We start from the raw sequence: 27,738 nt of genomic DNA, 5'->3' as shown, positions 1-27,738 counted from the left end.
CCACCTTCTAAAAGGTACACAGAGGAGTGAGGGTGGGGGCGGGAGGGGGGATGGGTGTGTGCACGCGTAGGGGGGAGGTGCAATCCACTGGACCACCAGGGAAAACTGTAAAAACAAGGTTCAGGGGGAGGGATGTCAGAGTAAACTGGACCACCAGGGAAAAGTTGTAAAAAAAAAAAAAAAAGTTTGATGGGTGGATCACAGTCCAAAAAAAAAAAAAGGAGGGGGGGGGGGGGGGGGGGGGGGGTCGTGGTCCACTGGACTACCAGGGAAAATCTTTAAAAAAAAAAAAGATACTGGGGGGCGTCAAGATCCACTGGACCACCAACGAAATTTTTAAAAAAATCTGGGGGGAATTGGAGGGGGCCCAGTGCTTCAGTGTTCTCGCAAACAGGAGAGTGATGCACAAAGGGGGGATCCGTGCAGCTCATTTGCATGTGATCCCCTTTGTTCATTGCTGGCTGTTAGCGAGTCACTAAATTTTACAGAGGCAGCCGTATTTTATGACTGCCTTTGTGCATCGGGCCCTTGGCTTCCTTCAATCTAAAAGAAGAAATCCCAGATATTCCATAGTCCTGACTTTATGCCTTTTTCCTTCTGCATAAAACTCAAAAATTTAAAAAAAAAAAACACACAAAAATGAACGTATTCCCAGCTTATAAATTAGCTTTATAAAAATTTTGTACAGCATCATGTACAAACAGCTATCACACACATTGCTAAGAAAGCCATTAAATCAAACCATGCTGTATTCTGGGGGGGGGGGGGGGGGGGGGGGGGAAATAAAAAGAAACGATGGACATGACAGTCTGTATCACACACTTTTTATGCAAATTAATGTAAAAGCATTGCCAGTAAAAGCATCAGGTGATTTATTACAGACAATTGATTCAATGCTCCACATACAAAACACACAACAGCAAAAACTCTCAGTGAACTGGAAGACGTTACTGAGCCAAACTGACAAGTTAAAGAGTGATAAATCACCTGGACTGACTGATATACACCCCAGTGTATAGAAAGAACTCAAAACACCAAAATTACTGATCTGCTGCTAGTGATCTGTAACCCGTCGTTAAAATTGTCCGTAGTACCTGAAGACTAGAGGGTGGCCAACGTGACACAGATTTTGAAAGAGTTCCAGGGGTGATCCAGTAAATTACAGACCAGTAAGACTGACGTCAGTGCCGGGCAAAATAGTAGAAACTATTATAAAGAAAAAAATTACAGAACACATACACAAACATGGTTTAATGGGCCAGAGTCAGCATGGATTCAGCCAAGGGATGTCTTGCCTCACCAGTCTGCTTCATTTATTTAAAGGCATGAATAAACGTGGATAAAGGTGAGCCGATTGATGTAGTGTATCGTTTTTCAGAAAGTTTTTGACAAAGTACCTCAAGAGAAACTCCTGAGAAAATTAAGGAGTCATGGGATAGGAGGGTCTCCTATGAATTAAGAATTGGTTATTGGACAGAAAATGGACAGTAGGGTTAAATGTCCCTTTTTCTCAATGGAGGAGGGTGAATAGTGGACTGTGCAGGAATCTGTACTAGGACCGGTGCTATTTAAGATATTTATAAATGATCTGGATATCAGAACGAGTGAAGTGACTTATGTTTGCAGATGACACAAAACTATTCAAAGTTGTCAAAATGCATGTGGATTGTGAAAAATTGCAGGAAGACCATAGGAAATTGGAAGACTGGGCATCCAAATGGCAAATGAAATTTAATGTAGACAAATGCACAGTGATAAACATTGGGAAGCATAATGCAAATCATAGTTATCTGAGGCTAGGATCCACTTTAGGAATAAGCACTCAAGAAAGAGATCTAGGTGTCATTTTAGACAATACGCTGAAATCTTCTGCCCACTGTGCGTCAGCTGCTAAAAATCAAACAGGACGCTAGGAATTATTAGGAGAGGGATGCAAAATAAGACCAAAAAATATTATGACTATCATTCCATGGTGTGACCTCACCTAGAGTATTGTGTACAATTCTGGTCGCCGTATCTCAGAAAAGATATAGCAGAATTAGAAAAAGGTTCAAAGAAGAGTGACCAAAATGAAATAGGGGATGGAACTGCTCCCATATGAGGAAAGGCTAAAGAGGTTAGGGCTCTTCAGCTTGGAAAAGAAGACAGCTGAAGAAGGGATACGATTAATTTACAAAATCCTGAGTGGTGTGGAACGGGCTGAGGTAAAGCCATTTTTCACTCGCTCAAAAAATACAAAGACCAGGGGACACTCTACGAAACTGCATGGAAATACTATTAAAATTCAAGAAATATTTAAGCTCTGGAACTGGTTGCCAGAGGATATGGTAATGGTGATTAGATACAGAGTATCTGGGTTAAAAAAAAGGTTTAGACAAGTTCCTGGAAAAAAAGTCTATAGTCTGTTGAGATGTGCATCAGGGGAAGCCACTGCCTGCCCTGGGGTTGATAGAATGGAATGATGCTACTAATTGGGTTTCTGCCAGGTACTTGTGACCTGGATTGGCCACTGCTGGAAGCAGGATACTGGGCTAGATGGACCATTGGTCTGACCCAATATGGCTATTCTTATGTTCAGATAGTGCCCCTGCCTCTTTTTCACACAGCCACAAACTCCTGACTGCTTACACTGCTCTACTTGCGAGTATCATCTGTCTTAACTCACCCCCACTATCCCAGAGCAGCTCAACCACTTGCAGGTTATCACTGCTCCTAGAAGTATAGTCAAGTCAGCCTGCAGTCCATGCTAGTTAACTTGCTGTCTTCCCATTTCTTACCCAAAATTATACATATGTTTCTTAAGAAAATAAACTAGCACACATATACACACTAGTTATGATGTATAAAAGACTGCATAGACTATGCAGACAGGTTGAGTTATTGGGCCATATCTAGCATGCACTCTTTGAAGATACTAGAGTACCTTTGTACTTTTCACATCTCATTTCTGGAGGGCATCCAGGTACTTTTTGCTCAGTGTCTCCTTGTCTGATGCATCTTAATAAACCTGTAAATCATGGTAAATTGACCTGAAATTGTGGGAACTATTCCCAGCTAACAAAAAAGACATGGCATTACACAGAAAGGCATAAAGAAAACTGGATTATCAGTCTCTGGCCAATTTATACTTTTACAATATAAAATAATTAAAAAAGCAGTTTACAAAAAGAGCACTTCATTGTATAAGAACAAGCAAGCATGGTATTCCATTTACACTCCCGAGGGAATAACATGTATAGAATGTTTATACTTTGGGAAGCTTGCCAGGGGCCCTTGGCCTGGATTGGCCGCTGTCATGGACAGGACCCTTGGTCTTTTCCCAGTGTGGCATTACTTATGGCTTAGAGAGTGCAAAGCAATTGAACGCTACATCATTAATGGGTAATGGAATCAGTTTCTGCTGCAGTCTCAGGAAAACCACCTCCAGCCTCTTAAAAAAACAAAACAAAACCAAAAATTGCGACACCTAGGTAAACAGAAAGCAGAACTCAGTCCAGCAGCTATGGGGGAGTGTATGTAAAAAAAATTCTAAACTGAACAAATCATAGATAATTATCAAGCTCCGGTACAGCCTCTCACTATGTATGCTATAACAGCGTATCACACTTTATTTAGTGGGTTATCTCAGGAAGCCTCCAATGCAGAAGTGCTATTTTTAACACCCATTGCATCACTAGGTTTGCAGATAATCAAAAGCGGTTGTTACTTCCCCCTACCCTAGAGAAGATTATCAATGTTTTATATTTTTGAAAACTGCTCCTGCAGTTCTAATCAATGATTGCATAATTTTGACCATCCTTCCTCCACATCACAGAGGCAGTAAACTAATAAATCCATCAGCATGCTTTGTATGTATTTCACACGTAGATTCATTTCATAAGTTTGGACCCAACAGAAGAAGGTGATCGACGCTGCAATTGACCACGCTTGATCCTCCAGGTCCAATCAGGACATCTGCTGGTGGCCAAGATGCACTGTAGCTCAATTCCAGAGTCAGGGATCTCCATCGAGTAGGGCACAAGCTGACCATCTTTCATTGCAAGGCTGAACGCTGGAACTGGAACCTGCAAAATGAATGAACACCAATCACATCACTAGCAAACCAGCACTTCAGGCCAGATCTTGACTGGGAACGTAGATTAATGGACTCACACTTTATGTAGGGGTATTTATAGAGGTGGGTCTCGAAAAAAAAAAAAAAATAGGTCTCCAACAGTGGATCGCTGCTGCTTGCCCTGCCTTTTTTTCTTGCAACACCCACTATATACGTCAGTGGTTAAGTAGTTTGGCTTTACAGTGCCTCAAAGGAACCTCTCCAATAAATACCGAAATGCTCTGAGCCTGATCCAACCCCAGGTTACCAATACAGTTTAGCTTGCCAAACTTATGCTACCACTATAGTCAACTCCATAAAACCACAAAGCAGTCAACGCCTTCATTGCACATGTCCTAGACTGAGGAGCTATGTATCATTTGTTAGGACCAATGAGCCTCTTAAGATCACAACCTTAACACGTGCCTCAAGGACAGAGCAGTACAAAACAACTTGTTAGCTGAACCAGTAACTGGATGAAATAGCCTGCCGATTCTATAATGCTACTGCAATGCTACCTGCATCTTGGCTTAATCTATTGTGTTGAAGGGGTATAACGTTTTATCTTATTAACACTGCAATGGTGTTTCATAAAAGGAAAACGACAAATGAAAAAATATGAACTATTTGCTAAGATGTCCTGTTGCATGAGGATGTCTTGGGCCGCATTTCTGGTCCTCACCTGATTGCTGATGCCCTTGGCAACATTTCCCACCTTCACCTTGCGGAACTCACGGATATGTAGGCTTTCCCCATTGGGCAAATGCACCTGGATTTTCACTCCTGAAACAAAGTGTGTTTGTTTAGAAACCAGTGATGGCTTCAGTCTCTGACCTTTCAGGATTTTGTTCCATTTTTTTTCAGCATTCTCTGCCCTTCCCCCTATTCCTTCATACTTTTCCTACACTTGCAATATCATAATAATGCTACTACAGTCCAGCCTTATGAACCTGATCCATAAGAAAGGGTTGGATCTACTGCTGGAGGAAGAACTGAAAAAGATAGGGTGGTAAATTTATTTAAACTGTTCCACACAAGTGAACCTAGTAATGCAGTAGTAGATGACAGAAGACAAAGACCAGCACAGTCCATCCAGTCCCCAACAAGATAAACTCATTACATATGGCAAGTGATACTGCTACCCGATCTTGATTCATCCTTGAAATTTTCAGGGCATAAACTGTAGAACATGTGTACTTTTCCCTTTGTGAATTCTGGTGATTTTTCAAAAAGCATGCACATACTTCCATTTTGTAAAATTGACCCAGGAAACTTGTGTAATTATTTACACCTGCTCTTTACCATCTATGAACATTCAGGGTTTATTTACATGCATATGGTAAAAGTGCCACAACCCCTCACTACCAGCACACATTTTTTCACTCTTGAAAAAAAAAACTGAACACATACAGGATTTGCAATTTTATGACAAATTCCCATAAGTAAAGCACTGTTTTATGACAGAAAACGTGTTGAGCGTAACCCTTCAAAACAGTTAAATGCCAAATGGGCAGCAGTAGAAATAGCTCTTACAATGAACCCTACTCTGCTCTTGTACCCAGAGAATACCACAGGATTACAAGAGACAACAAAAGACAGAAAAGGGGAAAATCTTGAGGGCCATGTATACCGGGCTCCCTGATCAGACTAGAAGGGAATATATAAAGGCCTTGCAGGTCAGGATATATCAGAGGAGAGAGACCTGCCAAAGATTAATAGGTATGGCATAATCACTAAACAAACACTGCTTTGTTCCTCCACTGTGGAATGAACTGCCCCATTTAGTTCAGGAGATTAAGGGGGGTGTTTGTGCAAGCATTTAAGATGTAGATTTAAGGCAGATTGAACAGGCTCATGCATCCAAGGTAAGTGTGGTTTTATTGTACATGATGCAACACAAAGTAGAGGGCAACTCACAACTCTCAAGATGGGAGTAGAAGATGAACAGTCTTTATTAAGGCACCAAAGACAGACCCAACATGGGTCCATGTTTCGGCAGACTTGCCGCCTGCCTCAGGGGTCACAGGACTTGGTTGAGCCACTGTTCTGTGTATGGTACCTTATATAATGTGTGTGTAACTGTATACACAGCAAAAGGATACTAGCAGTGGAGGGTGGTTCTGTCAATAAGTAGCGAGATTCAAAGGCAATGCCATCAACTAAGTCCTGTGACCCCTGAGGCAGGGCAGGTCTTATTTGGTGCCTTAATAAAAGCTGTTTATCTACTATTCCCATCTTGAGAGTTGTGAGTCACCCTCTACTTGTGCTGCAACCTGTTTTCCTTGTGGTTTTTACTGTATAAATCACTTTATTTTCATTTTACTGAATGTTTTATTATTGTCATTAATTGTTCTGTGTGTACAGCTGAAGATATAAATCTCCATTTCCTACTGTAAACATTGCCCTCCAGCACCATGTTAGTAAGTGGTGATATTTGATATCACAGCTCTATCCTTGGGAAGAGCAGGATATTGTTTCTAACACTCTTAATGATTTGAGAATCAGGTGACATGTAGAAAATGTTTGGCCTACTCATGACAAATTGGCTATTTGTTACACTGTAAGAAGGTATCTTAAATAAAACTAACAGGCATGTTTCCCTTTTAATTTATTCAAGTGCTGCTTGACTGCCTTTTGAAAAAAATCAATAAAAATAAAACATGGAAAAGAAAATAAGATGATACCTTTTTTATTGGGCATAACTTAATACATTTCTTGATTAGCTTTCAAAGGTTGTTGTTCTTCGGCAGATCGGAAATAAGCAAATGTTGGTAGATGACAGTATATATAAATGAAACATCAAAGCATTCCAGTGACAGTCTAACAGGATGGGGATGGATAGGTGAGAGACAGGGAGATATGCATGGAGACTGGACGGTGACAAAGCAGTACAATTTTATGGTTTATAATGTGCTAGAAAACCCAGATCTTTGTTAAGTCCTGTCTGGTGGGTGTCAAAATATTTAATCATTCTGACTTCAAAGGTCTTACGCTCCTGTATTGTTTTAAAGTTCCCTTTTAAGATTCTTACCATGAAGTCATTGGTACAGTGTTCTGGTTTTGTAAAGTGCTGCCCCACATGCGTGACATCTTTATTGGTACTGGCATCTTAAAAGGGAACTTTAAAACAATACAGGAACATAAGACCTTTGAAGTCAGAATGATTAAATATTTTGACACCCACCAGACAGGACTTAAAGATCTGGGTTTTCTAGCACACCTCCAGTCTCCATGCATACCTCCCTGTCCCTCTTCCTGTCTCTCACCTATCCACCCCCATCCTGTTAGACTGACACTGGAATGCTTTCATGTTTCACTTATATATACTGTCATCTACCAACATTTCCGATCTGACGAAGAAGGGCAACCTTCGAAAGCCAATCAAGAAATGTATTAAGATATGTCCAATAAAAAAAGGTATCATCTTATTTTCTTTTCCCTGTTTTATTTCTATTGATTACCTTTAAAAGTGGACTAACACGGTTACCACACCTCTCTACTCAAGATGAAAAAAGTTATAAAGCACCAAACATTACAGCTGGGCAAAAATGATGCTTGTGTTCAAGAACCACTGGAAAAATAATTTCATTTTATTCCACCCTTCTCCCCAGCCCCCTTTCCATTAATTCAGAACATAGGGGGCAAGCAGGAGCTGAGCCAATGAATGCCCTTACCATTGAAGTAGCTTGGAGTGTCCGTGGCCTTGCCAAGACTCAACAGGTTGTTCCAGCTGGGGCTCTCACCCTCCTTATGGCTGTTCCATGAGTATATGCCAGAACTCATTGTGCTCGGAGAGGCTTTCAGAGAGTCCTAAAGGCAAAAGGTTTGATGATCACTCTTTCCAAACACAGCAAGCAGGGGCCACATTAAATTCTTCTCTTCCATATTAATCAATACACATTTCACAATATCACAATATGTAGAAGAGAGGCCCAGTAAATACAGAGATAGGCTTTTCAAATCCTACTTCTTTCACATATGCTCCCAGGGTAAGCTGGGAAAAAGTCACTCTCCTCTCATTCACGTCTGATACCAATGTAGAGACTGCAAACAGCTGAACAGTAACTGCCTTGAGCACAGAATTAAACCCGTATCCAAGCAGAAAAAAAAATATACAGTAAAATTCGGTTGTTTTTCCTACCATCCTGTAAAATGCAGTTTTAAAGACAAGAAATATTACTCTTGAATGAGAAATAGATTTTTCCACAAGGCATAAACACTAGAAAAAAAAAGGGCAGAAAACGTGGGCATGGACATGCCCAGCTGCATTTGCAGTTTTGGTAAACTGAATCCTCCACAGGGTACTAGGATCTGCAGACCAGAATGCTGAATCAGCTTAGCAAACAGGAAACCAAACAAGAGATATCTGACATGTAAGGAATCTCTAAAAGGAAGAGCAGCATGGTAGGCCTGCCTAGAGAATAAAAAGCCTGTCCCTTGCCCCACCAGATGCAAATCATACACTAATCAAACAGAGGTGCAAATCAAGTCTTACCTTCTCACTGGAATCAGACACAAATGCACTATCAATTGACAGCACATACTCCAGAGACAAAGATGGCTGAGCCAGGTTGTTCACAAATAATTCTCGCTGAAACTCTAGAAGGCAAAACAGAATCAGTTCTTTTCTACTTAAACTTAGGTTTTATCCACATTTTCTGGGTCTTCTCTAGAAAAAAAGTTACCCTTTTAGAGACTCCATTTCTAATGTATGTAAATAAATTCACACACACTAAGGTGTGTTAATGCAATTTAATGAACATTAAATAGCCCCCATTTAAAATAATGGCCTTCCTAACTACGCTGTTAACTCAAATTAACATGTTAGCACACATTTACTCAATAAGTTTGTAAATGAGGCCTTAAGTCTCAAAGCAGCCACTCCTGCACAAGAGCAGAATCTATTTTGACTAGTTCACCCACTTAAACTCATTTAAAAACACTAATCTAGTTTATAAAAAAAATAAAAATCCACCCCATATGCAACTGCTCTCTAAACCCCAGGGACTTACCTAGCTCCAGCTGCTGAAGTTCTTGCTCCGACAGGTCTTTCCTTTGCTCTGTGTTCCAGTCATTCTTAGGGAGCTCCTCAGAGGGTGCAGATTCTTCCTGCAATTTGACGCTTTCTCGGAGCTCCAGCGAGTGTTTTTGTAGATTAAGAAAGTGGGGAAGTTCTGTAACAGGTTCTGCAACGCGGTTTGCTGACATTCCAGTGAAGGACGGTATATTCTGGTTGGGTTCACTACCAGGAAATGAATGACTGGATGTCTTTTCTTCTTGCCCAAACCGTCTCAAACTCACTAAATATAAAAGTAGAAATTAATAATTGAAGAAAGCTAGAGGTGAAACATAGGATTTTTTGAGGTAACTGCAGTTGACAACGCTGTCTAGAAACTGTACACCACATTTAAAGAATTTGTGATACTGCAGAAGAAAAGTCTAAAATGTTATATTTTAGGTTTAGTGTTTGTCTATGGACTGCAGATTGGTACTTACCTTTCTGCTGTGCTAGTTCAACCTTTCCCCTCAGTTCAGAAGCAGATGCCCTTCTAGATGGCTCCTTCTGAAGGCCAGCCCTTAAGACATCAACTGTGAAGGGATTACAGGAGACTGGAACTTCCTTCCAAGGAGCCGCCTCATGGGCTATCTGTAAAAAAAAAAAAACAAAACCAGAAGCAAAAAGGGCCTCACACTCATAAGCTTTTTTTTTTTCTTTTTTTTTGGGGGGGGGGGGGTTAAATAAATCAGCAATACTAGAAAATACTATGTAATTTAATTGGTGGTTTTTAAACACATTTTAAAAGATCCTCCTCTGCTATCACTCCTGCAAAGCCATTTAAGACTCTTGGGTACTTCTGTTTAGTCACCATACCATAGTACCTCAGTAAATGCGAAGGCGCTGCTGTGCTGATCTTTTTCAGAACCCTAGCTGGCATCATACTGATACAGGGAAAGCATGACTACAGCACAGATAGCTGAAGAGCTGCAAAGAGAAGCGTGTTTTTGACCCACTGGTTATTCTACTACTTTGGGCTTTCAAATCAACTGGAACCAGCCTCTATTGAACTACAGCATAAGAAGTTTTCATTCACAAAATTACTGATTTTTTTCCCTTCTTTATATTCCACCTCTCCCCCCCCCCCCCAAAAAAAAAACCCCAAAACAAAAACGCTAACTCAGCTGTCCTTGGAACCTGGGTAGCATGAATCCTATGCCCAACCACTAGGTAGTACAGTGATGTAAGGCCACCAGGCTGGCCCTGGAGAATATTTAAATTAGGCACACTCTATTATTTCACTCATGGATTTGACTCTTGGGTTAGCCAAGGATGAGGCAAAGGTGGCATTAACAGCTCCCGGAAGAGGCGCATTGGCCACTGTTCAACTGCTGACACCTACTGGCTTCAACTAAACTTCATGTGTCAAGGTTCTGGAGGAATGGCAGTCTGAATCCTGGCCAGGAACCTTCTCTGCAATGACTGAATTAAGGAAAGTTATATAAAACTAGGTAGTTGCAAATATGCCTGTAATCCAACAGAGGTTGGTTTGTGCTGAAAAGCCTAAAAAGCAGCCAAAAAATAGTGCAAAAATAAGAAAGCACATTAAAAAACCCCATTTAAGATTATCAAAAGAGAGAAATACTATATTTTGGAGATGGTAATTAGTAATGCTGCTTTAAGCTTGTGGGACCCAAGATTAAGGAACATAAGCCTTTATGTATAATTATGAACATTTTCTCCCTTAGGCTTAGTACCACCCTGAAGCGTAAGCCAGCAATACTCGGGGGACCTTAAGCCACTGTTAGTGCTAGCTGATTCATCAAGCATATAATCCCTTCACTGTGTAGCCGGCAACGCTTTGCTCTAAAACCAAAGCTCACCTTAAACCAGAGGGGCCCAGAAGAATCGCGGGTCCAGGGATGACATCCATTCAGCATGTGCAGCGTCATACAGCAGCTGCTCCAGATGTCTATCTTGGAGCTCCAGTGCATCCCCATCATGATCTCTGGAGCCATGTGTGTTTGTGTGCCTGGCAAATAATCATCTGAGAAGAAAAGCCTTAATGTAAAAGCTCAAGTATAAAGAGCACAACCAAATCAAACCAACCAGCATGACTATACGATGCTTAGGCAAAGAACTATACAGCAGAAGAAAATTTCAGGTGACAAGATGTTACCTGACATGCGTGAATTTCTCAAGTCTTCTGGAATTAAGTGTACAGCGTGGCCAAAATCACAGAGGAAGGCTTGGCTTCGATCCTTGGACAGAAGCACGTTATCAGCTGTAAGCGAAACAGACCACGCTTTATTTCTCTTGGTCAAAGGCACCCACCATAACTGTGCCCCCTCCTGCTGTTCCACCCCATTCCCTTTCACCTGCTGTGTCCTTTTTAAAAGATATTAGTCCATAGACTGCTATTGAGGAAGACATGGGCTTGCCCTGGGATTTGTAGTATGGAGTGTTGCCACGATTTGGGTTTCTGCCAGGTACTTGTGACCTGGCTTGGCCACTGTTTGGAAAACAGGATACTGGGCTGGACGGACCATTGGTCTGACCCAGTATGGCTACTCTTCTTATGTACATGTCCTCACAGCAGTCCTACAAAGACCTGCTGCTGTTGGGATTGATATTTCAAACCAGGAAAAATAAATTCAGAGGAGGACAAGCAAGAGCAGAGGTGTGTTATGTGGAAGGATGAGTGGAGGAAGAAATGAGAGAAAATGCACAGCTTGAGAGGGACGTAGAAAGAGCTATTGGGTTAGCCATGTTGCTTAGTTCTGTGGCTAAGTTACAATTCTTTAATGCATTTCTCTGGATGTAAACAATGTTAAGTCCTCTGCAGTTATGTTCAGTTAACAGAAAAATGTATTGTGAAAAACAAACAGGAGGCTATGGAGGGAAAACACTGAGGCAGGGGCGGTGCTCCCACAAGCAGTTCAGCAAGCCTATACAGGTCTAGTGCGCAGACTAGGTCACTGCCGAGAAAGAGGTAGACCCTTGCTGTGTACTATACACAAGGAAGAAACCTTGTACTTTGCTTACTGCTGCAAAACTCTGGAGGAAGAGAGGAAGCTGAAGAGTCGTACATCGCTACACCCCAATACTTCCTCTAACTGCTGCAGCAACAAAAAGGCTCCAGTAGTCAGATCTAGTAAAAACTAGCATTTCTGTACGAAACGAGCTGTCCCTTTCCATTCCATGAACGACTTGTGTTTTCAAATCTTAATTAACCCTTTCAAAAGAAAATTATGTTTTTTTTTTTAAAACTGGCACTTTTAAGGCTGCAATTGCAAGATTAATCACATCCCGTATCACCCTTTTTCTCTCCCTCCCTTCACAACCCAACACTGCCTCTCTTTCTCTCTCTTTTCCCCCACCATCCAGCACTGCCCCATCTCTCTTTCTTTGTTTTCCCACAGATCAACATACTTCTTCCTTCCTTGATCACAGCTTTGTTTCCAGTTCTTCCTCTCCTGAGCAACATACATCTTTCTTTCCCCCCCCCCCCCCCCCCCCCCCCCCCAATCAGCATCACCCTTCCACTATCCACTATCACAGTCTGACCTTAACCCCCCAAATCCTGCATTGCCCAATTCAATCCCCCCCACCCCTCTTCCACCACTATTCAGCATTACAGGTCTCTTACTTTCCTCTCCCCCCTCTCACACTCACTGAATTCTGGCTCCTTCACTGGCCTGCATGCCGGCGGAAGCAACAACAGCAAATAGAAAGCAGGCGCATGGGGTATTGCCCTGTACGTGCAACTGTAAGGCTCTTCCAGTCTCACCCCCTCTGATGTCCATCGGAGCCAGCAGCATGCATAGGGCAACACTCTATGTGCCTACCTTCTATTTGCTGTTGGTGCTGCCACCTGCATGCACGAAGGTAGGGGGAGAGGAAATGAGCAATGCTGGATAGTTGAGGGTTAAGAGGCTAAAGAAGAGTGATGCAGCCTCGGAGACAATGAGCCCGCAGGGAGCAGAAGGTTGGGACCATTAATAGTTTTTTCAACATGATCAACGAAACACTTTAAAATGTGCAGCCCTAATTATTTTATATTCATGACAGGGTTTCCTAAACTTGTCCTGGGGATCACGGACTCACTCAATTTTTCAGAATAACCACAGTGAATATGCATGAACTAAATCTGCAAACATTGGAAACCCAACATATCCAATTTTAGCTCATGCATACCCACTGTGGTTACTCTGAAAATCTGATTGTGGGGTCTCCAGACCAGGTTTGGGAATTCATCTCTATAGCTCACATTTGGACTATTTTTGCTTGTTTCTATTTTATTATGTCACTTAGCTAATTAATTGGGTTTTATTAATTTTAAGATTACTTGTTATATCTCGACCCCAATCCACAATATTTTAGACTAGGAGGCACTTTGTAAAACTGACAGATTATACAAGTAATACACGAAGGGAGTAATCTATGAAGAAGGCACCAACAAAGCATGTAATTGACCAGAATACCTGCACCCACACCCCAACGTCAATGTTCTGGCAATCTGCTATTCTATAATATGGTGACAATGTCATGACATGTAGTTGAGGAGCATTTACACATGGGTGTGGTGCACAGTTACACACATAACTTATAGAATACTATAACGTATGTGCATGTTTGAGTTCTCTCTATTGCTGGTGTATGTGGTTGTGGCTATATTATACGTGCATTATTGTATCTGTTACAATACTATCCTGTAAAGTGAGCTAGGAATATATTTTTCTTCATAGAATACACTCCAAATAGGTATTCCTTTATAGAATTGTGCTGGCAGTGTATAAGAAATTTAGTAACTTAAAAAGATTTTATGCCCTAGGTCTCCCAGGTACATCCTTGCTAGGATAACATTTAAAAGCTCACGCATCTGAATGCCATTAGTGAGTTACAAAAAGTGGGCAGGGAAGTCTACACTTTGAAATGCAGAGGAAAATATATGCAGTACCTTTGACATCTCCATGAAGGATATCATGGGCATGGAGATATTCCAATCCCTCCAGCACCTGATCCAGGTAATATAATGCCTTATTCTCTGGCAGGAATCCACTCTCTTTAATCAGCTGGCCCAATGAGCCACCTATAGACAAGGATTCAAAATCTATAGATTCATCTTGCACTTTTGAGATAATCACTGTAAAATGAAAGTTTTCCTGTACTCTGATGATGTTTGTTCCAGTTAACCCATTACAACTCCTTCTGATCCATTTGACTAGACCTGTGTCTCAGATGGCAACAGCTGCAAATTACCTTGGGTTTGATTCTCAAGTCAGAGCTTCCACTCATCAGGAAAGTCAGGGTTGGGGATACTGTAAAGTCAGCATTCACAACCCTCAACAGTTAAGGTTGAGTGAGAGCGATGCTTACATGGTTGAGTTGAATCTTTACAATCCTGGGCCCTAGAGATGTCAAGCCCATGATGGTTGCCTCAGTGAATGATCCAGCTTAGTCTTTATGCCAATTTGGACAGGGAAATAACTCATATAACCCCGTATATACTAGACTACAAGTCAATCTCATGTATAAGTTGACAGTTTTGGGACTTTAAAATGGCCAAAACTGGTGTGACGCATGTATAAAAATCAAGGCCACACAGAGCCAAATTTAAATCCCCTTTCCCCAGCCAACAGATCTTTCTCCCTGATATAGACACGCACTTCCTCAGGCAGCATGTCCTTCTCCTGCTTCATGTACACCCCAACACACAGATCCCAGCATGCCTCCTCTGCTGCCCCTTGAATCTGAGCATGCTTTAGCTATAGAAAAAAAAAAAAAGAGGGTATATCACGCATTCCCTACAAAACACTGAACCAATACCATTACTAGTATAACAGTAATAAGACAATAAAAGAACATTTTTTTACCCAAATAAAACACATTTTGTAAACAAAGGTGTAATGAGATTTTGTATCACAAGGATATAGCCAAAGTAATCTACTGCTTGCGTCCGGTACTTCTACCTTCTCTCCCCATACCCTCTTCCCCATTCCCTCAAATACTTTAGCTAGATGGCTAGGGTTAGTCCTTGAGCAGTCACATGGGCTGTGATGAAGTTCTTAGTTCCATCATTGCCGTCAACCTCTTGCATCTCTCCTACTTACTCCCAGGCCTCTCCACCCTGCCTGCCATGTACCTTCAAATCTCAACTCTCTTGCATGGGCAGTACACCGCCCATGAACTACTCCAGAACACACCCTCTTACCTGTCCTGCCTGTGCGGAAACAAAAGTTGAGTCAGAGGGGGCGGGACAGGTCAGAGGGCATGCTCTGGAGTAGACCTCAAGCAATGTACCGCTGCATGAAAGAGTTGAGATTTGAAGGTAACCAGTGCTGCCAACAGGGGTGGGGGGGAGGGGGGGGAATGGATTATTGCTATCTTCTTGCCTTCACCAGGTGTTACCTGAAGATAAGACCCCAGTTTTGCCAAGGGACTTTCTGGCCTAAATTTCTCAACTTAGTAGTTGAGTATATATGGTAAATATGCAACTTATGTTTGGAATGATTTGGGGAGAGATACAAATAAGCGAAAAAAAGTCTCTGGGTAGTGAGAATGAAGATTCATGGAGTTAGATCCCAGCCCTGGTTCAAACAAGTTGGGGTATTAAAATATACCACACACACCCACCTTCCTCCGTCAGTGAATACTGGAAAGGCTACATGGGTATCTTTAGCCTTCACATCCCAACCCCAAGAGTCTCTATTTTCCTCACCTTCTATCAGCTTCATGAAGATCATGATCCAGGGACCTTCTCTTACTGCACCATACACTGGAACCACTCGAGGTGATGTCAACCCAATGCACGTGGTCAGTTCCTCAGAACGGAAGCAACCAAAGGGCAACTACAGGGCAGAAAAAGCAAAGCATTTACCCGGGACTTACGTACACAAATCAGCTTCTTCCTCAGGACAGAGAAATAAACTGGCCGACAAAGTACAGCTTGAGAATTACAGGTCTTTTCTGAGGGCAGTTCATAATGAACTTAGGATTACAATTTCTCTTTCTCCCCTCTCCCAGTCCATGGGCTTCAGAATTACACCTTTGCCTCTTTACCTTTTTTGCAGCACACTGAAATTGTGTCTTTTTGTCCTGCATTTTGAACACTTCCCCATAGGAGCCACTACCCACGAGCTGAAGCTTGGTCCAGTGTATTCTCTCCTGGTACTCATAATCTACTGCTTTCAGTTCCTAAGAAGTGAAATGACAAAATGATGGATATTACTACCCACAAGGCAAAAAGTGATAGACCTTTGAAGCAGGAAGAAAAAAACAAGGACAAGTTTTTGGATCAATATGAAGAGAATCAAAGATGTTCGTCCTAGCCCTAGAGGCTATGCTTGGAATTACAGGTTGTGTAAACAAGTAGAGATTATCAACTTCCCTCTTTAGTCTTCAGTAATCAAGATATTAGGACAATAACCCACACTGTATGCCCCTTTAATGTAACTTACGCATTTATGTAGGCTGTCTTGCCCTAACATTGTGATATTTAAGTTACTGTGGGTTACATAATGAGATGCAAAACATGCAAATGCATATAAAGCAACTCATTACTATGCACATCCATTGCAGTACTACAGGAAGTCACAGGTTTGATCTGAGCTGTCACTCAAAGATGTATCTTCCTATGGTCCAGGAGATGTTTGACATGAGCCTGGCCCTTGTGATCCACAACTCAATTACAGCTTTGCAGAAAAATCAGCATGTTCATTCCTTTTTTTTATGAATGGGAAGATCTGCAACAAACCTTTAGCTACATCTCCCTTGGTCCTGGGCCCCGCAACACAAGCTGCTGTGTAACAGGTAAAATATCCCCAATTTGGCTAGGGTTCTTTTACTACCTGGGAGCATTGGGTCATCAAGCCATGGCCTGATGCTCCCAGCTGTCAGTTCCTGCACCCCTCCCCCCAAATAAATCTCGCCTTATAGTCATACTTCATTCCTTGGTGGTCCAGTGGATCCTTGGGTAGGAGTGATCACCAAGTCACTCCTGCCCATCCAGAGCCAACCTTCAAAATTGTACCCCTAGCCACAGTCTCATGGTACTACCACTAGGGATGCCATTTTGAGAGACGATGCCAGAAGAGCGGGAGCAACTGGAGATTGCCCCTGCCCAGGGATCCACTGGACCACCAAGGGATAAGGTTTAACAACAGGGTAGGGGGCACTTGTAGGGCCAGAACTACAGCCTATTCAGATGCAGTCTGGGACCATCAGGCTGCGACTTGATGGTCTGATGGACTAAACTCTGTGTGCAAGGAGGCTTGTAGGCAGTGTTACTACTTTACCATAGGAATCAAAAATGTGTGGTACAGTGATACCACAGCAATTCCTCTGGTAAAAACAAGCTGTGGTAATGGCCCTCCTTTTACCACAGTTTGATAAATTCTGTCCTAATTTTCTTACTGTAAAGGATTCAGAAAGGAGTATGTGTAGGCAAGATCATTTGGTATGCTGTATAAAATTCTTAGCACAACCCAGGGATCAGGAACCAGGATCAGGGTTCTGTCATGTTATTGATATTACTGATGGTGTTTTATGTGATATGATTATGTATGTTTTAGTATACTCTGCCCAGATTTTTGGATGGGCTGATTATACATTTTTGTAAATAAATAACCCAAAGAGAGTGAAGAAAGTATTTTGATCTAATCAAAGTCTTTGAACATCTTACTTCAGCCAAACTGAGCAGTTATATCTACTTGCTACAAATTACCTCAGTAAGGAGGATGCCTTCATTCTGTACAGAATCTTCAGAGTCTGGTATGCTCTTTTTCCACATCTTAGCTATTGCAATTAGGCTCCTCGGCTCCTCATTGCTCACACTCCCTTTTAGGGCATCCACCATGCATTCTTCCACAGAACGGTTTTCAGAGATGGCTCTGACAGATGGATTTCCAAATGTTGGGAACCTGTCTTCCAGCTCAAACCTGCAGGCCAAACTGTCAGGAGGCTTTTGGGACATGTTAGATTGCAAGACATGTTTGGGAGGGAAGTCCAGCCCTGGGATATAAGTAGGTCTTCTGATGTATGTGTGACAACCACCAGTCTCAGGCTTAGGAATTACCTCTCGCTTGTACAACTTTTCAGCCCCAACATGATAAAGGCTCTGATCTCGGCTGATCAACTTGTGCAGTTCTGGTTTGCCTTGGATAGTAGGGAGGTACCCGACAGGGTGGAGCTTTACCACATCCCCACCACACACTTGCATAAAGGTAGAATCCTTGGGACAGTCAATTAGCGGATTGCTGCTTTTGTAAAAGAGGTATTGCTGGGACTTATCTTCCTGCAAACCGAAAGATACACAAGATAACTAAAACCCATGGAGTAACAAAAATCACTTAAAAAGCAAGGATGCATCAGTTTTAGATTCTAATAGGATTCCTCCCTTTCTATTGACTTACTATATGTTTAACAAGATATGGTTTTTCCTTCCTAAGAGCCCAAAAGTTGCAGATCCTACATCTCATGCCTTTATATCAGCAGCCCTTCATACACAAATCATTTCAAAATAAAGGAAAAATGGACCTAGTGGGTACAGAGAGATAGCTCTTACCTGAACAGGTACTGAAGAACCGCTCTCCTGCTCTGGAGCTCTGGATTGTCTTCTGGTAAATGCTTCAATTGTTGATATCGCTACGGGCCCACATCTTTTTTTCTTTTTTCTTTTCTTCTTGGCTTTCCCATACTTGCATGGCTTTGAGGCGATGGGGGCCATTTTCCCCTCTCTTGCATTTGCCACATTATTGAGATTGTGCTCAACACCTTTCAACAGGCTTCCCAAAGAACAAAAGCAATATTTAAAAAGATAAATAATGCAGGATTGCCAGTTCAGCAGCGGTGCAATATGCAGAGACAAGTTAAATTCCTCACTCAGGTTTGCTGCTCCCCAGGTATGCTGGAGCAGTGGGTGCTATGGAGGTAATGTTCACAGGTCCTGGAGTAAGGGAACTAAAACATTGTGCAATGGCAACCCAGCGACCAGATTCACAGTCCATGACAAGGGATGCCACTACAATGACTAAAGGTGGGAAAGTATATAGAACAAGGGGTGGGGGGGGGGGGGGGGGGGGAGAAATCTTCCCAATAAGGCTCAGGGTACAAGATCCTAGCCCTATTCTGACTGGACTAGAAGCCCAAAGCTGCAGAACAGATCTCCTAGGTCAGTACTTTCCAAACTTTTTATTTAATATGACCCCCAACTTAAGTCATAGGACCTGAGCTAACAAACTAGAACTCCCCTCCTACTGCCTCAAGTCAAGAAGGCACCAGCAGTAGTTCTGACACTGGCAGTAATCTGTAATATACGCTCACAGACCCCCACCACTATTCTAAAACGAGGCTTACATAGGAGAAGGAAGCAAGGCCTGCAAACTCATCTACTCTCAGGCCCTTTTCTGACACTACTGGACCTAGGTCACAGCACAAACCCAGAAGGAGGGAGACAAAACCCTCCGTTACCCTTTCTACTAATGGCCCCATGTAGGATTCTGACCGACAGTTTGGGAACCACTGTGCTAAGAAGAATATATAGCAGGAGTATGCCATCTGGTTTTAGGGCTTGAAGACTGTTGAACTTGGTAAGTGAGTCTAGAGTAAAACGCTAACCTAAAGTTAGGCTCATGCTGTCATATCAAATTTAAATTATAGGATGGTTAGAAGGGGGAAAAAAAAAGCTCAGATGTACTGCTCTCTCTATAACAGATTGCACAGAATAAGGTCTTCTGTCAAGTCTCATGGCTCCTGATTCAACCAGAATTCTTCTAAAATGCTTAAACTTTTGACTCAAACAACAGAAATTTTTCACTTAGGGATACACTGTTGGGGGTAAGCTCAGAGCCAGATGGCTTACTATATTTGAAAAGTTAACAATCTGGACTACAGAATTGGAAATTTATTGGCTTGGTCGAGCTAGGATACTAGTACTGTAGCAAATTCAAAACAGTTTCACTATGACAGTGAAACATCATCTTATGCTGTTAGACAGGTCATGCAGCTGGAGCAGAGGGTGCTCTGATCAAAATGACATTTCATAACATTCATAGTAAGTGACAGCAGATAAAGATCTGAATGGTCCATTCAGTCTGCCCAACAGTCACACTCGGTACCAATTCATGATTAAAATTAACAATAAGTGTGATATTATATATGTTTGATCACAAGTCTCTTTGGTGTTTCTGGAACATGGACCGTAGAAGTCCGCTCGGTTCTGTCCTTGTGTTCCACGTATTGGAGTTGCCATCAAGCTCACTCCAGCCTATTCCAATACATCTTGTCATTTGCAGGATCCATATCGTAAAAATGTCCTCAGTTCCAGCTTCTGAAGTTGCCATTGGAGTCTTTTCCAGCCTATCTTAAACTGGTTTGCCACTAGCTGAGCTGATTTGGTCAATGGACACTCAGTTCTACATCTATGCAGCTGATATGAAGCTATTCATACCCGCTGAACCTAACTTACCTACAGCCCTGAATAACCTGATTACCTAACATCAATTCAAGAATACCATTACCGATGTTCCATAGCACCTCTGTAAATATACACATTAATCCACATACTTCCTGTAGGAGTAGAGTGGAAGTAGCAGCTTAGTGGTTAGAACAGCAGGCTGGGAGTCAAAGACCAGGGTTCAAAACCCACTGCTGCTCCTTGTGGCCTTGTACCTGATGCAATGAAGAGTTGTGACTGCACAAATTAGCCTGTGAGCCCTCCAGGGTCAGGAAAATACCTGGTTTTCCTGAATGTAATTCACCTTGACCTACTACTGGAAAGATGTGAGCTAAGTAGAAATGCAATGCAAAAGACGTAGGTCCAGCAACATGCTAAATCTTTAAGCTACTTCTGTTAGCTAATGTCATAACTAGCTAAGATTAGCAAGATAAGTTAGTCATGTGCTTTACCTGTACTGCTTAGAATGAGCAATGTAAAGGGCCCTCTCTGAAGAGCTGGGACAGATCTGCTGATTGTTCTCACCTGTTTGAGACAGAGAAAAGTAAAGGAGATGATGTTACAACACAAACAATTCAGGATAAATGGGCTCACTGCTCAGCAATACTACCCATGTTAGCCTGGGTATTTTTTTCTTACATTCGGGATGACTGATGATGGAGATGGTTGCTGCGTTTCCCTCAGCCCCTTCCTTGGCTGTCCCTTTTGTGATCACATCATTTAAAATTTTCCAAGGCTCTAAGAAAACAGTTTTTTCTGTGTAGTCGAGTTTACAGACTGTACTGTACTGGTCTCCCATGGCCTTGCTTGTCTCCTCCTTGTTAAGCAGTGTCTTCTGATGTCCAACAGTTGGGTGAGCGGCTCCTTGGGATTCAACACCCAGAACAGCCATTCTTCACAATGATCTAAATATAAATCTAAAAAGAAAACCCAGTGTAAAGAAGTTTTCGTGACTGCTAGAATGGCTAGTCAAAGGAAAGGCTGAAATAGTCATAATTGTTAAGAGATACAGAAAATGACAATTCCATCTACAAAACCATGGTTGTGTGTGTTAAAAGTATGAGTATAGCTTGGTGTACATGAAAGGTGAACTTACCAAGTGCATTATCTCAAATACATTACTGTGGTACTGCCGAGAAGAAATGAATAGTCCAGATGTGCTAACTCACTAAAGATCTGTTCAAAACTGTAGAGAGGCCTTTGCTTGCCAAAGATTTTAAAAGGCCATCGTATACATTTTGAATTTACCAAATGAGTCATCAAGTTGTCTTGAGCTTCCACACTCGACAAGCACTTTCTGACTCTAATATAGAGACCCCACAAACAAGGCTAAATCCATTCAACTCAAATTCATCCTGTCTGGTAAATAAACACAATGTTAGAACAAATTTCAGATAAAATTGCCTCCCGCTAATAGTGGTACTTCCCAAAACGACAAGATCAGGTATTCATATGAAATATCACATACCATATGTAATGAGTTTCCTATTGGGTAGACTGCATAGACCATACAGGTCTTTATCTGCCATCATCTACTATGTTACTATAATAGAACTCTGTCTGAACCCACCAGCAGAAAGTCATGGAACTGCTCCTGCACAAAACCTCCTCTGGCTTTTCTGCTCTCTAACCTTCCACTCCCCACTCTAAAAGTAAAATCCCCCCCCCCCCCCCCCCCACCACCAGAGAGAGATCTGATAGTAAGTCTAGGTGTCTGAAGACCTTAATAGCGCAATAGCTTTCCAATAATTTTCTTCCTTTTCTAAATGTGTTAAAGTAACTAGATTGCAACATATGGTATTCCAAACACAGGAAAGAAAGGAGAGTGTGAACTGAAAGTACTAAGGGAGAGATATAGCTCTAGACTAGGCCTCAGAGAGCAAGTAGACTCTGTGAGTAACCTGAGGGGAAAGAGGTAGGAATGCAACAGGAGTGGACACATTTTTTTTTTGGGGGGGGGGGGGGGGGTCTGCTATTGCAGGCTAAGAAAAGGATCCAACAGCAAAACGCAAAAAAGAAAAAAACACACACCTTTACATGAAGGTAAAGCTGGCTGGGGGAGGGGGAACTGACTAAATAAGCATATGAGCAGCAAATGGACAACAGCACAGCACCAGAAGAGTGGGTGTGGGTGTGTCGTCTTTTAGAAAGGTACATTTGTTACTTGTAAGGGAGTTCTGTGCAAATTCTGCATTTTTGCACAGAATTTCCCCATCCTAAGGCCCGAAATTTCTTCCTTTTTTCCTCTTCAAGTTCCAGTCTCCGCCACCTTCCCTAATGGCACATTCACATTTCTCTTCTCCCCCTCCCACCCTCCTCCCATCATTGTATTCCTGGAGCTGGCTCTCCCCCCAAGAGATCAAGCAGAAGGAGGAGGAGAAAGTGAACTGCTGTACATCAGGTTACTTCCTCCTCCTCTGCTGGCTTAGACTTGGCTACTTATGCGAGCCACAGGATCCAACCCCCCCCCCAGTTCACAAACTGTCTAAAGGAGGAAGTGACCCAATGTGCAGTGGTTCACTTCCTCCTTCCTCATGCTGCACAATCTCTGCAGGGGAGGAGGGGGAGAGCCCTAATGCTGGCACCAAGCAGAATTCTGTGCTGCGCAGTTGTGCAGAATTCCCCCAGGAGTAATGTGTGCACCTCAAGAGCGAGGGCATGCATGTATGAATGTGTGTGCGTAAAGAATGAAAGCCTGTACATTGTGTCTAAACAAGAGGGTGCATGTGTTTGTTTGTGCCATGAGTCAGGACAGCAAGGGTGAATCTGCATGCATGTGTTTATGTCTCTGGTGGGGACCCCATCCTTTTGGTTTTTTCCTTCCCTTATTTACCTAAAAATAAATAAATACATTCAGAATTTGTAGTTCTTTCCTAAATGTTTCTCCCTTTCGTTCATGTCTAGTCATAGGCTTACTGTATATAGCTTGATTAATTTTGTATTATTTTTAAATTTTTGCTATTTTGATTATACTGTTTTATTTTACTTATTTTTATTGTTAACCACTTAGAAGTTTCATTATATTAGTGGTATAATCAAATAAGACGAACCTGAACCCTCTCATATAGGAGTTTCCCTTTGAAAATTTGGGCTGGGCAAGTCCACTGGTTCAAATGCACCCGTGTGCACACTAGGCAAAGGGAAGTTTCCGGCCCAGGAAATTTACTCAGCTATTAAGTTACCTGGGCACATACTTTTGAAAGCTACCATAATACTGCCTTTACTCTGTCTATATCCTTTGAGAAGCACCAAAGAAAGAAAGCTTCACCCATAAATCTCACTCTTTGTTGAGGTAAAAATTACTTGCTCAACATCCCTCGTTCTCAGCCCAGTACTAGTCCTGTTTTTCAACTTGCATCCCAATTTTAGTAGTCCCAGATTCTACCCATTGAATTCCGCATTGAAGGTCCCATAATTCCAAACCAAATTCCTGGTACTGACAAGCCCGCACAACCCCACATCCCACCAAAACATCAAAATCAACCACCAAACATACCAAATTGAAACACGGTTAAAAATACTGAGAATCGTTCTTAACACCTAAAACTAGACAGACAAACATCAGCAATAAAAACTAAATGCTTCAGAGCTATGGAAACCGAGAAGGATCAGAGACTATTTTCCTAGACAATCATTCCTGATAATAGTACGATTGACGATACTATCACAACTAGATTACTGCAATGCAGTATAGGCTGGCTGTAAGGAAAGTGTACTGAAATCACTGCAAACTGTCCAAAACACGGCGGCAAGCCTAATTTTCAAGAAGTCAAAATACAAAAGAGCTACACTACTACTTGAAACACTACACTGGTTACCAATCAAGACAAGACTGATCTTCAAAGGAAGCACCATCATCAACAAAATATTATTTGGTTTGTCTCCAGAATACATGTCTATCTATTTACTACATTTCTATCCCGCCTTTATCCAAGGTGGGTAACAATAGTCACATACATGGTCCTAGACATCTTACAATCGCTAAGATTATGATGAAGAAACATGATCAATAAGATGGCTGTAACCACACATACACACACAAAAAAAGGCAAACAGATAAGTCTTTATGTAGCCACAAAAGCTTTTACGAACAGATGTTAGACTTGGTAGACTTATCCTCAAGAAATTCAAACCCAGAAACCATCTATTTCTTCACCTACCCAACTAAAGAACTATAACTTACAAATCTATCTACATGGCCGGATTTAATTACCTGGGCTCCAAATGGTGGAACGCGATACCAAAGATTACAACAAGCATCACGAACTATCTTCAATTTAGAAAAGAACTGAAAACATACCTCTAAAAAATGCTTCAACAAGTAATTCAGCCATCAATGTCAATTCTGATCACTAATCTTAAACTATCCTTATACGTCCCAAACAAAATGCAAACTGTAATTGTAAACTACCACAATAAGTCTCAACCGAACTATAAACCAATGCTAAAAACTTAACCAGAATACAATTTGTAAGCCACTTTGAACCGAAACTTGATTTTGGATAACAGTGGGCTACAAGAATGCAAAAATAAATAAATAAAATTAATACATCAGGACAGTGAGAGAACTCTAGAACTGCCCTAAAGCCTCCCTCCATCTTGAAACTGGGTAACTTGTAGCTCTCCAGCTCTAACCATTAAGCCTCTCCATTCAAAGCACATGCTTTACTACTCCCCTTCCTTACTCAGACTATTACTGCTGCCATACCCCCCAAGTTAGGCTCTACACTTTTCCCTACTGCTTCTGAAGAGATGACATGGGAGAAGAAGGCCATGCAAATGGGGGGGGGGGGGGAGAGAAAGAAGAGAAAAAAGTAAATAGGGGTCCCACATGTATATGCATACTTAGGACCCAGAATAGTCTTAATCCAGCCCTGTTATTTCTACATGAAAATAAATATATACAAATGTAGTCTCTTACAACAGAAACAAAGAATGAAATACCTGCAGCTGCTTGGTCACAGTTCCCATTTAAAGGGTTATTTTGTGTAAAAAAGGAGGAGTTGTCAACAAGGGCAAAATAAGATTCCAATTTAGCAGACAGAACAGAACATGAAGAGAAGCCCAGGCTTCTATTAAAATAAAACAAAGCTAAGATTTAAGTCTGTAAAACCATGACTCAGTTTATTTGATGGACTTGGATACCAATTGAAATACACACCTTTCCACACTTCTTGTTACAATCTACCCACATAGCAACGAAAACACGAATGTCACACAATGAGAAGTTTATTTTCTGTCTGTGCTGGCACTACCTAGTAGATAAATTCACCAGGCCAGCACAAGCCCCCCCCCCCCCCCCCCCCCCAAATATTCTTAAATAGAAGCAGACAATAAAACAAGACACAAATATTACCTCAATAAATGGACAGATGATCAAAAGCCCCGCGCTGTTCCAAACAGCGCTCTAAAAATAGCACTGGAACAGCGCGGGGCTTTACCGCACCTATGATCAGAGATAACTGCATGCAAATTTAAGCATGCAATTCTCTCTGATCATGGGGTAAAAGTCAAAAGCCCAGACCTGTCAAACACAGGGGCTGCAGGGCCATGGGACCACCAGACCCCAACTAACCCTGCCCTGAGCAACGTTTCTCCCTTATATGGTGTGAAGCCCTGCCCAGGACATCCCAAGATACACTGGGCAGGTTTGGGCACCGCCATTTTGCAGGCGCCGCCAGAGGAGAGAGGTCACCTCCCTCCTCCAACCTAAGGTAGGGGGTGGGGGGATTCACCACAGCCCACTGGGCCACCAGGGACCCCAATGCTGGGGGGGGGGGGGGTTGGAGACCCACTATCTCCAGCCCCCAGAACCTGTGTCAGGCAGGGGGTCAGGGGACCGGAGGTCCGCCAAACCTCCAGCCCCCTGTCGCTGGGGGAGGGGGGGATGGGTGCAGATCAGGTCATCGGTTCAAGCAGGAGGTTGCTGCAATGGGGGGGAATGGGGGCCTGCTAGAATGCAAATGCATGCTGGACAGGGCTCACCATTCCTCCCCAACAGTCTGCAAACCTTAACACCTGCTCCGAGCTGGTGTAGGGTTTGCCGCAGCCAGTGGGCCAATCTTTGGCACTCTAGTCGCTGATCATTAGAAATGAATAGGTTTAGCATGCATTTGCATGCTACTTGCGCTAAGAGCCCTGTTTTGCATGCTAGTTGCGTTCACAGCCCACGAGCGCTTTGTTTCATGCGCTCAGGGGCTCTGATCATGAGGCAGTAGCAAACGCAGGCACTAGTACGGCACTAACAGCCTCTAGCGCCTGCATTTGCTTCTGATCATCGGTCCATAAGGCAGGAGTTTGCAAGCTTGGCACTGCCAGGCAGAGGCCCTAAACTGGACTGCTAGCTCAGAACTTCTATTCCGTGGGTTGGCAGTGGTGACAGAAGCTGCAGAAACAGTGCTCATGGGCTTCATTCCCCATCTTCCAGAAGGCCAAGTCATCATGCAGGGGTGGCATCCAATTGCTGTTTAGGACCCACGATTATAGGGAGCCCTGGTTTGTACACCCCCACCCTCTACTCTGAACAATGAATTCAATGACCAGGCTGAATGAGTTGGGGAGGGTGTATTAAATAAGAGAAAACCTTTCAGAGCTAGTTGCTTGTGAGGTGTTAGTGCTGGATCCCACTTCTCACACCAACTGGAATGTAAGTCCAAAGGGACAAGTGAAACCCAATGCCAAACAAAATAAATAAATATTTACCCTAAGAAGGCATTCGTCTTCCTAAGGTGAAATATTTGTTTTATTGTATTACTTACATACATATAACATTATAAAAATTTCACAAAATGCAAATCTAATAGAAACATATTGGTGAAATGAAATATAACCAAGAAAACAAGACACATACAGCATCAGCAAACATTGTTAAAACAAAGATTTGGCACTTTGCTAAAATCATTCCATTTCATAATTACAAACTCACAACTTAAGAGAGCAGACACTGACTTGAGGGCTGAGTCACAGAAGCACCCTTGCTACTCTTCTTGGAGGTACTCTCCTCTGGGGGTCAAGCATGCAAGCCTACTAACAGCAACCTGAATTTACTACCGAGGGCTTAGTCCTCACTTATTCTCAAGCCTCACAGTGTAGCATCTTAGGTCTTGAGGCAGAGGTTGACCTCCTTGGGAAAGTTTAAAAAGAAAGGGTATTTCTGTGCCTAATACTCTTCCCCCCTTCTTTCGCTACTGATCG

General features: G+C 42.3%; 1 protein-coding gene across 3 annotated transcripts in view; it reads right to left on the bottom strand.

The window, feature by feature from the left end:
* Nucleotides 1–2,503: 2,503 nt before the first annotated feature.
* Nucleotides 2,504–27,738, bottom strand: part of MAP3K14 (mitogen-activated protein kinase kinase kinase 14) — a 41,231-nt gene continuing 15,996 nt past the window's right edge. For 2 of the 3 annotated variants that reach the window (XM_030220916.1, XM_030220917.1), the window contains exons 2-16: nucleotides 21,184–21,461; nucleotides 20,997–21,069; nucleotides 18,655–18,874; nucleotides 17,815–18,384; nucleotides 16,152–16,286; nucleotides 15,811–15,940; nucleotides 14,050–14,181; nucleotides 11,269–11,373; nucleotides 10,973–11,136; nucleotides 9,590–9,740; nucleotides 9,106–9,393; nucleotides 8,589–8,692; nucleotides 7,768–7,903; nucleotides 4,776–4,876; nucleotides 2,504–4,064 (exon numbers count right to left, since the gene is read on the bottom strand). In XM_030220916.1, the coding sequence (XP_030076776.1) occupies nucleotides 3,870–4,064; nucleotides 4,776–4,876; nucleotides 7,768–7,903; nucleotides 8,589–8,692; nucleotides 9,106–9,393; nucleotides 9,590–9,740; nucleotides 10,973–11,136; nucleotides 11,269–11,373; nucleotides 14,050–14,181; nucleotides 15,811–15,940; nucleotides 16,152–16,286; nucleotides 17,815–18,384; nucleotides 18,655–18,874; nucleotides 20,997–21,069; nucleotides 21,184–21,436 (2,757 nt within the window). In that variant the 5' untranslated portion in view covers nucleotides 21,437–21,461 and the 3' untranslated portion in view covers nucleotides 2,504–3,869. Of the gene's footprint in view, nucleotides 4,065–4,775; nucleotides 4,877–7,767; nucleotides 7,904–8,588; nucleotides 8,693–9,105; nucleotides 9,394–9,589; nucleotides 9,741–10,972; nucleotides 11,137–11,268; nucleotides 11,374–14,049; nucleotides 14,182–15,810; nucleotides 15,941–16,151; nucleotides 16,287–17,814; nucleotides 18,385–18,654; nucleotides 18,875–20,996; nucleotides 21,070–21,183; nucleotides 21,465–27,738 lie in introns of all 3 variants that reach the window. The other variant, XM_030220915.1, reaches the window with a different exon arrangement.

The sequence above is a fragment of the Microcaecilia unicolor genome, chromosome 12 (assembly GCF_901765095.1).
Source record: "Microcaecilia unicolor chromosome 12, aMicUni1.1, whole genome shotgun sequence".
Classification (NCBI taxonomy): domain Eukaryota; kingdom Metazoa; phylum Chordata; class Amphibia; order Gymnophiona; family Siphonopidae; genus Microcaecilia; species Microcaecilia unicolor.
The sequence above is the reverse complement of the archived record's forward strand: the minus strand, read 5'-3'. Positions and strand labels throughout refer to the sequence as shown.